The following is a 13349-nucleotide window of genomic DNA, read 5'->3' on the forward strand; positions in this document are numbered from 1 at the left end:
TATACTGTAGACTGTATACATGCCCCACAGGCCTCCCGTGGGCTGTGCAGGCCTCAGACAAGCTGGCACCAACTCCCCCAGGCTGCACAGGCCTCCACCAGGGTAGGTAAAACTACTCTTGGGCTAGGTGGGTCTTGGGTGCCACCTCCCTGGGCTCCCTGGGCCCAGCCCAGGTTGGGGAGAGTCCATCAGCCCACCGGGGGAAGTCCCGATGACTATAATGGCCAATCCACCTATGCTATTATTACTCTATGAGAGTCTTTCTGTCAAAACATACTTCCTTTTGTTTACTATGGAGTCCTGTTGGCTTCAAATATCGGGGTATTTTACATGTCTAGTGTGTTTATTTTAATGTACCGAATATACTTGCGTATAAGCCGAGTTTTTCAGCCCCAAAAAATGGCTGAAAAAGCTGGCCTTGGCTTATACACGGGTCAATACAGTAGAGGAGGGAGGAGGGAGGGGGAAACTTGCCGCCACCATCGGGCCCGCGCGGCTTCCCCCAGCCAGGAGCGCCCTGGGGGGCCCTCCTGCGGCCGCTGGAAGGCCGCGCGGCTCCCCCCGGGCAGGACCGGCCTGTGAAGGCCTTCTGCGGCCGCGGGAAGACTGCGCAGCCGCCCCCACCAGGCGCGCGCGGCTCCTCCTGGCCAGGACCGGCCTGGGAAGGTCTCCTGCGGCCACTGGAGGGCCGCACCCAGCTCCTCCCGGCCAGCAACGGCCTGGGAGGGCCCCCTGCGACCGCTGGAAGGCCGCCCCGCCGCCCCCACCGGGTGCGCGTGGCTCCCCCCGGCCAGGAGCGCCCTGGGGGGGCCTCCTGGGCCGTGGGGGGCCCCCGCCGCCGCTGCCTTCGCCGGGCCTGGAGCGGCCTAGTAGCGGCCTGTGGGGCCTCCTGGGCCATGGGGGGGAGCCACCGCTGCCTGCGCACCTGGATAAGGTAAGCCTGCTGGGGGGGAGGGGTTATAATTCGACCCTTGGCTTATACGCGGGTGCCTAATTTTCCCCCATTTTGGGGGATAAATTAGGCACCTCGGCTTATACGCGGATAGGCTTATACACGGGTATATACGGTATTTTAATGTGGTATGGTATAATTCCGATCACCTAAATTTGTATGCTGAAAAAATGGGGGCTTTTATATAGATAGAGATTGCTTTTCAATTAGAAAATACTGAAATAAATAATATGGAAAAGCTGAATTTACTTATTAGTTTCCCCCTGTACAGAAAGTGGGTGCACTGTCTTCACCCTAGGACTGACACTGTTTTGAGATTTTACCCTGAAAAATAGAAAGTGAACAGCTACAGATTTAATAACAGCAAGGAGTGCAACACCTGTACAGTTAATATCTCAAGTCCAATAATACCAATCAAACGTACATTCTGTGTTGCTGTCTGTCTGAGATATGCATTCCTTTAACAATATGCTTACTACGGGAATTATAAATAAGACACAGATTATGTTAACTGTTATCTGTTATCCAGTAGCAATGCCAACATTTGTGCCGAAGAAACACCAGTAACAGGCACACTTGAGATTGTCCTGGTACAGTTAGCATGGATATTCTTCATTCACCCCCCCCCCGAATATTAATTTAATTTCAATTTCAAATACCTTTGTTGGCATAGTACAATTTGAAGTAGCCCTGAATATAATTACACCTTTATTCTGTAGAGGAAACACAGATTCTCAAAACATATTCTCAATGTTCTTCCACTGCTACTCCAACCATCCTACTGAATACAGACTATAATTATTGTCAGTTCTCTTGAGAAACAGGGAGGAGGAGGGTAAAAAGCTTTCGGAGAAGCATTCCTATCACCACCCTCATAAATACTGTATGTTAATGGAAGTTCTGCAGTAAAAATATAACATTGATTTCTTACAGAGGGAAAGAAGCCTGAGAAGTTACTGAAAGGATCCTGCTTGCTGACGGGTCGAACCAACAATGTACGTCTGTTCAGCTTGTCAGTACAGGAAAGGAAGACACCTCCACATTTCCCAAGAGACCAAGAGTCTTCCCCAAAGCTTGAGGTGATACAGGCAAAAAAGCAAAAAACAAACACAGAGCCATAAGGAAGAAAAAAAATCAAATATTTTGAATTAAGCTGAATTGTGCCAAGATCCATCAGACTGTAATGTAGATTTTGATAATCCTCAGGTATCACAAACTAATAACATTGAAAAGGAAAAATCATGAACTAAAAAAATATTTGCAAGTATTTAATTGGAAGCAGCAGCACAGGAGATCAAAAATGACCAAGAACTAAAATAAAACAGGAGTTCCATTAACAGCAACTAACTTTAACTTGATTTGCTTTTTCATTACAAACAAGAAGCTGTATTAGAATAGAAGGAGGCAGACTGCAAGAACCAAGGAATGAGAACCAAAACTACAATTTTAAAAAAATATTTTCCACAAAAACAAATTGACATCAAAAGATACCATGGTAGTTTGAACTATCATTCTTGCAGTTGTTCTCCTTTATGGATGATCACAAAGAAAGTATTGCTTAGGTTTTAGGATAGTTATTTGGTTAAATGTCTTATTCTACTACAGAAGTCTCACCACAAGCTTTTCTTTGCATTGTAGAAATATGCCTTCAAAAACTCCAGACTGCCAGCCTTCTCCTGGTCTGGAAAACACAATGTTCACCTTATCTATTCTCTGCAATTGATCAGAGTCCACACATTTCAACTATGTGAATATTAAAATTACAAAATGACTAACATAAATACAGATGGAGCCAGCTGGCAGATGAACTAACTGGGGTGACAAGGAGAGAAGAAGCAGGAAGCCAGCAATGACAGAAAGAACATTAGGTCTCTATTGTATTGCTCATATCAGGCTTTAAGTAAGGATGTAGAGTCCTAAGCAGAACCATACACTTCTAAGTCTGCTGACTTCAATGCACTTAGAAGGGCATAACACTGCTTAGGATTGCACTGTTATGCTTCTAAATATATTAATGAGGTAAAGATCTAAAGCACAGGACACGTGGATTTGAGGGGGAGGGGAGAGGGAGAAAAGAAAAAAGAAAATATTTCGCTGATTAAAATAAAGTCATAAGAACTCATGGAGGATAAAGGCGTAAGGAAAAGACAAACTGATTGTTCATACCCAGTTGACAATGCCATTCTTACCTGTAACAGCAAACAACTGAGCTATTGTAATGGCACCAAACCTGCCAGGCCTGCTTCTGTTTACTGAAATGAACCTTCCCCTCACCCCTAGCCATTGGCTTAGCTGTGGTTATGCCATGTAGTGCACACAAATAGGGGAGTCGAGAGATTAGGAAGTAAGTGGAATCAGGAGAAGGAAAGGACTGTGGAACTATAGCTGCAATCTAAGAACTTCCACCGAAACTCACCATGAAAATCCCCATTTTCAAGAACTAATCCCTGCTGCCCAATGGATCAGGAAATGGGCAGGGAAAGCTCAATAACTTCTAAAAACCAACTGAAGCGTTAGCACCCTATCCAAGATGTTTGCTGCTTGTTGTTATTAAAGTTCATGAACAGACGTTTCAGAAGCGCTTTCACACACAAACCTGCACTGTCTCCTTGAAAAGAAAGGTAGGGTACATGGCAATGATTTAAAAAAAACATTTTTAGATTTCTATTCTTTGGGGTCCATAACATATAAAACTTTATTTCATGATGATAAAAAAAAAATCAGAACGTTAAAATTTGTGTTCTTTGCAGCCTCCAAAACTGATGAAACTTCATTTAATGACTTCTCTTCTCTATCTAAACAACACTTCATGTTTATGTCTAGCAATAACCTTGTTTGTCCTTTTATATGATGCATATCTTGATACAATGCTATTCTATACATTAATTTGCAATGAGGTGTAGGTCTACAGCATAATTAGGAATAACAACACACCTTCTCCCCTATGGGGTGGCCCTTTTTGGAATAACACCTCAGGCCCTGGCATTGTTTTTAAACCTTACAAAAAATAAAAATGCAAGAGATCAATGGATTTCCCCAGCCTTGGCTGGGGGAGGGCTGGCTAGAAGTATGAAATAAAAAAATAAATAATTTTTTTAAAAAATTCATCCTTAATGTGAATTGGCACTCTCTAATAAAAATGCACTGACAAAATGTGTACATATATATGTGTGTGTGGGGTGGGTGGGGTGAATCTACCATTTTACCATAGATTCACCTCTACTGAGAGTATGACAGGATGATTAAACAATGGTACTCATTAGCTTCAAGTGATTTTGTTGTTGTATTCTAAGCAAGATTACATATTCATCTCTTGAGGCAAATTTTTGCTATCATTTCAGGAGAAAAGAGGAAGGCTGTAGGCCACATTTTATTTGTACTTCCTAATAATGTTGATGCTGGAGACCCCTCCTCCCAGATCAGTTGTTCTGGGTTTTTTTAACATTCATGCCAAGCTACCTTGACTTGGCTGGCTCAAGACTTTATTACTACCATGGTTAACTATGGGTATGACCCAGGTTGTCAGTGCATGGCAAAGGGCATATGCTGGATTTAAAAGCCTATGAGTTAGTGAAGGTAACAGTGAGAAATATTACTTCTTGTTATTACAGTGTCAACTAATTTCTTAAAGTGCAACTATTTATGATATTTTGGCATTTAATAACTCTAAACTCAAATTTAGTAATTGGCTGTAAACTGTGACATTTATGCACAATTTGTTGCTGATGAAAATCTCTCAGGTCTCGTACAACTTGCACGCCCGTTGTATAGTAAATCAAGTAAATAGAGCTGGTGTATTGTCTGTTTCCTTTAAGGATAGCTTCAACTTGGTTACTCCAATCAATCTTGACAGGGTTCTGGGTGCTGTGAAGGCCCCATTTGTTGTCTCATTCTACTCCCCAGGATTATTAGAGGTTCCTTCATGCAGGCAGATGAGGACAGTGTTTGCTTGGTCCAGAACTTTTTAAGTATCGGCCTCTGAAGGTGGAGTCCAAGAAAGAAAGAGTTGGCAAACCAGACGCAGATAATAATGTTAGGAAGCCTCCTACATTACTGGTCTTTTGGAGTCTGTTGAAAGATGAGCTCTGAGATTTATTTATTATTTTATTGTGAATTTTGATCTACTGATGCTCTGGCTTGTTGTCCTGATTTTAGTGTTTGCTGTAGATAGAAGGGTAGCGCTATCATGATTGTTAGGACTGACATATTGTTTTTATCATAGTTTGTATTAACACTGTAATCTGCCATGAACCCTTGCTTAGAAGAAAGTGGATTAAAAATGTTGAAACAAAATAAATAAAAATACAGCTATTTTCTTTCTTTTTTAAACCATGGCTCAGGTCAAATGCGAAACAGACCTATGGTTTAAACTGTGGTTAGTTAATCATCTGAACGCAGGCCAAACCACTAGCTATGGTTAATTAGGCTTCCTCAAAACCAGGATCTGAAGCCAGGATCTGAAGCTGGTTCATTAAGGACCACTGGTCTTGGTGCTTTGCAGGTCACTTGGTAGGACTTTGCTTGTGACAATGCTCCTGGTATATAGATGGTAGGTAGTGTTATAAGGGAGGGAAAATATCAGCTGTGGAATATGGCAAGCTCCAGGAAGAGGAGCGGATGGGTTACCCTTGCAGTTGTTGCTTCAAGAGTCTATTCTAGTACAGAGCAAATACTAATGTTACCTAGGAAATGAATGAATCATATACACAGGATCTTGTAATTACCTGTTTCTGTAGTGGTCAATATTGAAGCTTTCTATTTTACATTTCACTTTAGTGTAGACATCTTGTACGTCTACTGAGGCACTGAGGTCTTCTAATTCACTCACAACGCAAATCTCTGCAATACCAATTAACATTTGCTATGAGATCCAACCCCAGAGAAACAGTTCCACAGATAATGTTTAGCTCTTGTTCTGAAGTATCTCAACTACAACATTTTGATCTGAATCTTAAGTTCCACTCCCACAAAGACAAAGCTTCTAAAATAGTTACTGCTAACAGGGATCCTACTAAAGAATGGGATCTGGATTAATCATTTGTTTGTACCAATGGCATTAAGCACATAATATTTCTCCAGTTCATATGTTTTATAGGTACATATATTCCTAGCCCAATGAGGAACTTTACACACTCCTCACCCATCCATCATTGGGCTGCAGTGCACGCATAGCTGTAAAAAACTTTGGAAATTCCCATTCATCAAATGTTTTTGTGAAGAATAAATACAGGCAATTGAATTCAGTTTCCCCTGGCCATTAACAAGAGCTACCAGCATGACTGCAACAGTCTGTTGCTATATATGCATATCAAACTGAGTGAATCATTGTTAATCTCTGAATCATAATGCCATTCCATTTTTAAATACAAACCCACTATACATATTCGGTCATCAAACATCAAGGTGTTGTGCAGAACACTGACAAAAGCCATGTTCTACAGAATGGGATGTACTGGCTGAGGCAAGAACTTGGGCACAGGTACACTGGTGATAGAGGATAGCTCAATGGCATTTTATGCTTGTTAGGACTATTTAACTTGGTATTTTATTGGATATATCCAGACTGTTTTATAACTTTAATTGTAAGCAGCCAGGAATTTTTTTTTTAAATGTCTTTTTTTAAGTTATAGTACCTGTGCCTTTATTTCCTGGGTCCGGTGCAAATAACTTCACTGTGAGTTTTGGCAACATCCATTGCATCCATAAGCTAACACGTCCACTTGATATGCCAATATTGCTTGTTGTTTGCTCTAAAGTAACAGAATCTGAAAATGGAGAGTCATCACCACCTTGAAGAGATTCACCCTGCAAAAAAACCCAAACATACATAAAGTAACACACATAAAAACCCTCCCTACAATCTTGGTTACTATTCAGGTTAGAAACAGAAAGATTAGTATACTAAAAAAGTAACCCAGTAAGTTGTGCATTTAAACTAAAAAACACTTACATTCAGGGACTTGACCCTGATATTTTTTCAAAGATGCTCATCATTCATAAAGATGCTCATCATCTATAAGTCCCAAGAATAACATTGTAGATAATTTCTTCCTTAGTACTTCTCACTATGCCCCACCCACAAGCCAAATCCATTCTAGTAGGAAGTAGGTAGGACAGCAAGTTCTCTTTCTGCCTGTAACACATATGAGAAGGTCTCTGGCTTGAGAAGATGGTGGCTCTGATCATATTCCTCTACTTATGATGATCTTATGTAATGTTTGAGACAGAATGACTTAATTACAAAAGAAATCTAGTTTCATGGTAACATATCTAACCTATTGATGGTAAACAAAAGATCATATTTCATGTAAAATGCACATCAAATTCATAGCAAGAGTTCTTATTTATTAAATGTTTGTTCTTAAATTATTTTATATTCAACTTTTCTTATACATATATGTCAAAATAAGGAAGGGGCCATGACTCATTGGTAGATCACCAGCTTTGCGTGGGAATATATTCCAGGTTGCCTCTCCCCTTTTCCTGCTTCGTTATCCCCTTCTAGGGTTGCCAACCTCCAGAAGGGGTCTAGAGATCTCCTAGAATCACAAAATATCTCCCATTTCACAGGTATGAGGGTCCAAGGCCATTCAGGGCTTTGTATGTGATAGCCAATACCTTAAATTGAGCCTGGTAACTTATGGGCAGCAAATGGAGTGACTGTAGATTGGGAATAATATGCATACTCCATCTAGCTCCCAATAATGGCCAAGCTGTGGCCTTCTGCACCAGCTGGATTTCCAAATTGAGTCTGAGGGGAGACCAATCCAGTGCATTACAATAGTCTAGTCTTGATGTCGCCATGATATGTATCTAGTTGGACAGATCAGCCGTACCTAGGTAAAGGGCCTTTTTGTGAGCTAGGCTGACTTGGAAGAAAACCATTTTTGAAACTGCATTAACTTGCTTCTCCAGCAATAATGTTGAGTCCAGTATCTAGTACAACGATTCTGGCCTTAGTGTACAGTGTTTCCCTCCCTAAATAAAGTTGTCTTGTGTTGTGCTTAACTAAATGTTCTGTTACACACTTATATTGAGAATTTCTCTTATTTTATATTTATACTTGACCTGGAATTTTTACGAAGACATGAAACCTACTCTTTTCATGTACTTTGGACAGCAAGATTTGAGTCCAGGAGCACCTTAAAGGCCAGCAAGCTTTCCATGGCATAAGCTTTTGAGAGTCAAAGCTTCTTTTGTCAGATTTTGCTCTTGTGTATCTGACGAAGGAAGCTTTGACTCTCAAAAGCTTATGCCATGGAAAGCTTGCTGGCCTTTAAGGAGCTCCTGGACTCAAACCTTACTCAATCTTTTACCAGTATTCCTATTAGAAAAATAATTCACATTTTCACAATGCAGAAGTGATTGTTGCCGTCAGCACATCACTGTCTTTTGCATTCAAACAACCACTCCCAGGCAAATCTGCATGATCTTCAACTGCACCTCTCAGCAGAATTTGGCTCCATAAGATGTGGTTCCGCATGCAGAGTACAAAGTATCATGCTGTTCGTTTGAAGTACCCAGCAAGAAAATTGCTCTTTCTACTTGTTACCTCATTCATTGCCAAATATGAGAAAAGGAAAGATCTCAACTGAAAGAAGATCTCTCAAAGAATGTTTAGCATTTTAAATTTTAACTCCCTCTTTATCCAAGCTGGAAAAATGGGTGAAACGACTTTACGTACAAATTTCTACTATGGGAAGAAATGGGAATTCTGCAGCTAAGAAGCTATTGCTGGTGTGACTGTTACTCAACGTACAAATATAGTTTTGGGAGTCTTGACTAAGCAAGTAAAACTGCAAGGAAAAAAGAAATCATGCTGATATGGTTTAAATTGACCAAATTAAGCATCTAGGCACTTCACACAGTCTCCCATGCTGATTGTGATCTTGAAGACAACTGCAGCACCACTGTATTATAAGAATGGGTCCCATGATGGAAGCTCAGAAAGCTTTTCCAGTCACAAAATTTAGAGTTGACTGAAACATAATCGCTCCACAACCAAGTACGCAAAGTCTAATACTTCTTTTTCCAAAGGCAGTGAATAGGTTTAAAAATGTACAGTCCCAACCAAACTTCAGGAACTGTGACAAGAAACTTTTTATTTCTCATGCTGTTTTGTTTTGGATTTCGCATGTACAGTTAAGTAAGTTTATGCATTAAGTTGCTACTCTGCATCCAGATCCATAGAAATAATGCCAAAAACTGGAAAGACTGAACTATTTTCCCACCCCTCCTCAAGCCAAGCCCTTAAAATATACAATTTAATTCTTTTGCCAGTTCTTGCAAATTGACCAAAATACAGGGTTTATTTTTCTTAAGAGAATTTATCTTTATTCATCAGGAAGAACCAAACACATAAGGCCTTCATCTTTGGCCTGCTTTAAAGCTCAGAGATGATCACAGTTTGGGGCAAATTACTGCTCTGCCTTATCAAAATAACTTCTGCATTTCTGCTCAATCACACTGCTTCCCTGAGGACTAAACACTTCCTCTACTGTTTGTACTTAAGTAAACAGTAACAAGTGGCCTGTTGTAGTCTGCACTACCTTTGCTCTCACTGGCCCAGTGCAGGGGTGGTAAAAATGATTAACTGTTTCTAAGCCCTGGTGCTTAAGCTTCTCACTCATGTTTCTAACTCGACCACCACCCAGTTTGCAGTTCAGGAATCCTGATTGCTTTATCCACACAGGAGTGCAGCGCTCCCTATCAAAATGTCAGCATGAAAAGAATTACTCACAACTTAAAAGTATAAATCATCCACAGATAGTATAAATAAATAACTTCATATGATATTTAATACAAACAATTGTTGGAGTAGGTCTTACCATCCCGCCCTACCCCAAGTTTCCTTTATTGCCAGCTTGGTACCCTTAAAAGAGCTGGGAAACCTTTCAAAATAATCATTCTGGCCAAGCAGAATAGAAGTATTTTAACTGGGAAGTGTCTGAAGTCAAAAATTCATGCAAAGCCACACTAACATATTTTTACTGCACAATGATCAAGGCTTTAAACATAAATGGTAAGAGACATATAAACACAACAGAAACAAATTTCAAACTGGTCCCCCTTGATATGACAGTAATCTAAATACATCAAGGAAATGTTGCACCAGAGCACATTCCAGTAATGGGAACTTAACTAAAATATAATAAGCCCTGAGGAAATAAATTCTTCAGTAAACCTACAGTAGTACTGTTTTTTTTTAGTTAATCTTCTTTAAAGAACTACATTCAGATCTCACGATTTTATGTTCTCTAATTTAATTAATGATATTCTTCCTTTCTCTAAAGATTTCTAGAGTCATCGGATTTTGAACTGCATCTGTTATCCCGGTGCTCCCTTTTCCCTGCACAGCTACACAACCGTTCTAAGTTCCTCAAACTAGTAGTGCAGCAGCAGCGGCTCACAGGGTGAGTTGCAAGGAATATCCCAGATCCCACTACTGAGTGCTGCTGAAGGGGGAGGAGGATATGGTGACCCTTACCAGAGAGGAAGTTGGGAGGAGGTGATGAAGGTGACAGGACCGCAAGAACTTTCGAATGGCTTACATGGTTCTCCCATTTTTAATATCCCCCCCCAACAACCCTATTAAGTAGGATGTGCTGAGCAAATGTGAATGGCCCAAGACTACCTATTATGATTGCCAGCCCCGCCCCCAGAAATCCCCTGCCCACAGCTGGTATTTTCTGGTGGTGGCAGTGGGAGAGAAATAAAATTTAAAACTGGCCATCATCCAATGTCATAACATTACTTCCAGGTAAACTGAAAGTGACATCACACCTCTCTGGGAATTGGCTGAAACTCTATGGCAAAACCATAGAATTTTTGGCAATTCCTAGAGATAGTGTCACTTCTGAGTTTATCCTTAAGTAATGTCATGCCATCACCTGACAGCCACCCCCACGTCCCCACCCGCTCCAGTCTCCCACTGGTTGCCAGGCCAGGCCTGTCAACCCTAACACCTAATGATTTTCTTGGCAGAGTGGGAATTTCAAGCTGGGCAACTACACCACACTTACTTGCTAGAGTCTCTAAGTATTCACTTGCCAGTGCCATGTTCCAGTAGCCGTTCAGTAGCTGTGGCCTTGGCACCTTCATGGCTGTCCCCTGATGTATTCCAGTAAGGCATCTCTCTTCCCCATTTAGCAGTGCTCACCATGTGAACTACTGCTGAACTACTGACATGCAAGGTAAGTGGCAAAATCCAACTCGGGCACGATCGAAGCCTTTTAAAGGAGGCTGTATTACTTAGCCTCTTGCTGCTGTACTGCTAATGTGAACTGGCAGAGAATTCAGATCTGAGAGCTCAAGCTATGAATTAGGAAAATCCTCATTCAAATCTCACCTCTGCAATGAACTCACTAGGGTACCTTAGGTAAACTATTCTCATTCATAACAGCAATATGGAGATAATAATGCTGACCCGCCTTAAAGAGATGTTGTACACCAAGACATGAAGTCCCTTGATCACTAAAAAATGCTACATAAATTCTTCATAGCATTACTCCTCCTCCTCCTCCTCAACAGAACCTCCATTAAGGCAAATAAATGTTGGTCCCCGCCAAAAGGCAACCCCAAAAAGAACTTCTGGGGTGGTTAGAACCATGAAAACCTTTATCTGTTACTTTCTTTCATAATGAGAAGGGTATTTCTTAGCTACGTAAGCAAACAATGGTTTGTGGCAAAGTTCACACCATTATGTGAGGGAGGTATCTGATAAGAGAGAGGGAACGGAGATGTTTGTTCTACCTCCCCATACATATCCACTAGTTTCCTTTTCCTCCCTTCCCAATCCCTCCCTTACCCTATCCCAGGAAGTACAAGATGCAATATTTCCTACGTTTGAAAAGAAAAGATGATAGTTTCTGGGGTAAAGGAGAGGTGTTGTGAAGAAAAGTAGTGGAGAAAACAGCTGCCCCCCTCCAACAATCATATATCTACTCCCTTACCACACTTATTAAACTGACAGGCCATTAGTTAATTTACATTAGTGGTAAGCCAGACATAATGTTAATATCTAGCATTTTATCCTTTTATTTTGCCATGGTTTGACTTCAAACGTATTTAATGAAACATTTATTGGACTACATGCTTATGAACAGTACTTACTGAATCCTTTCCCATGTTTATTTATGCACATCTTTTATCCTTTTACATTTTTTTTTAATTTGGCCACTGTCCCAGCCTCTTTTCCAAAACACTACTACATGCTATATAATGTTTAATTACCTCTGTAGTTGTCCCAATGTCAGCAGATGGGCTACATGTGCTGGTATCTGGCGGAGCTGTCCCAACACTACTTTTAACAGGAGAACTAGGAGGTGCAGGCCCTGAAACGGATTCTGCGCAGGCCGTGGATTGATGCAGAGTGCCTTTCTTTTGAATCTTATTCCAGACTTTGTTCATGATATCTATTAGCTCATACAGCAACTGCACCTTAAGTAGGGGGAAAATGAGATAAATAAGTTCAGCAAATGATCAGACATCTTCCTCTGTCCACGTAAACAAAAATTACTAAAATGGAGAATGTTTTGATTGATGAAAAAGACTTATGCTGGATATGAAAATGTTCTCTCTATGCAAGAAGAATAATGAACAAACTACTCAACAGACTCCTGGGATATGTCACTTCAATATTCAGAAAAGGTTCTGTTTAACTTGCACATTGTTTTACACAGTTCTAAGGTATTTACACAGAGCTTCATAAATAAGCATTAATCATGCACTTTGTATGACAACAGATTGCCATATACTGTATAAAACAAGCACAAGGAAACGGCAAACACAATATATAAGCACATCCACAGCTGGATACCATACCCAATTTGCCATTATGAGAAAAAGGTATATACCCTCCCCGCAATTTTACAAAGAAGTTGCAGCCCTAGGACACATCTAGAAAATGATGCTGGCTTCTAATGTGGGTAGAACAGACGCAGAAACATTCTGCTGTCAATCTAGATTTGATACAAAACAGGGATTGCTTTTGTGCATATGGGACCATATTCTCCAACTGTGCCTCTGCTGGCTCCATATAGATAAAATACAAAAAAATGTTGTAGGACACTTCAAAATGTACTTTGTATTACATATTAAAACATCCAACAAGCTGTCTCCGTGTATTTTGACATACAGCTTTTTTTCTTAACATTTGCATGTTTCATACAGACCTTTTATGATTATTATTAGGTATATAGGGAAGCAATTAACCACTAAAGGCAGCAATACTGTTATAAAGTGGTGGCAGTACAGCATAAATAGTATTACAGTTAAAGCTGAAGAACCTTTCCTCTCTAGTACACTTGGATAACCTGATCAAGTGGTACTAATACAAAAGAATCCCCCTCTGCCATTCCATTATTTTGGAAACCATTTTATTAAAAATGCAAACATT

At 40.4% G+C, this 13349-nt stretch overlaps 1 protein-coding gene across 3 annotated transcripts in view; it reads right to left on the reverse strand.

The window, feature by feature from the left end:
- Nucleotides 1–13349, reverse strand: part of VPS13B (vacuolar protein sorting 13 homolog B) — a 410777-nt gene that overhangs the window by 191598 nt on the left and 205830 nt on the right. The window contains exons 25-29 of one of the 3 annotated variants that reach the window (XM_056854000.1): nucleotides 12185–12391; nucleotides 6586–6757; nucleotides 5677–5791; nucleotides 2567–2633; nucleotides 1966–2025 (exon numbers count right to left, since the gene is read on the reverse strand). In XM_056854000.1, coding sequence (XP_056709978.1) covers nucleotides 1966–2025; nucleotides 2567–2633; nucleotides 5677–5791; nucleotides 6586–6757; nucleotides 12185–12391 — 621 coding nt within the window. Of the gene's footprint in view, nucleotides 1–1883; nucleotides 2026–2566; nucleotides 2634–5676; nucleotides 5792–6585; nucleotides 6758–12184; nucleotides 12392–13349 lie in introns of those variants that run through there. The other 2 variants (XM_056853998.1, XM_056853999.1) reach the window with 2 other exon arrangements.

This window comes from Euleptes europaea, chromosome 8 (genome assembly GCF_029931775.1).
Source record: "Euleptes europaea isolate rEulEur1 chromosome 8, rEulEur1.hap1, whole genome shotgun sequence".
NCBI classification, from domain to species: domain Eukaryota; kingdom Metazoa; phylum Chordata; class Lepidosauria; order Squamata; family Sphaerodactylidae; genus Euleptes; species Euleptes europaea.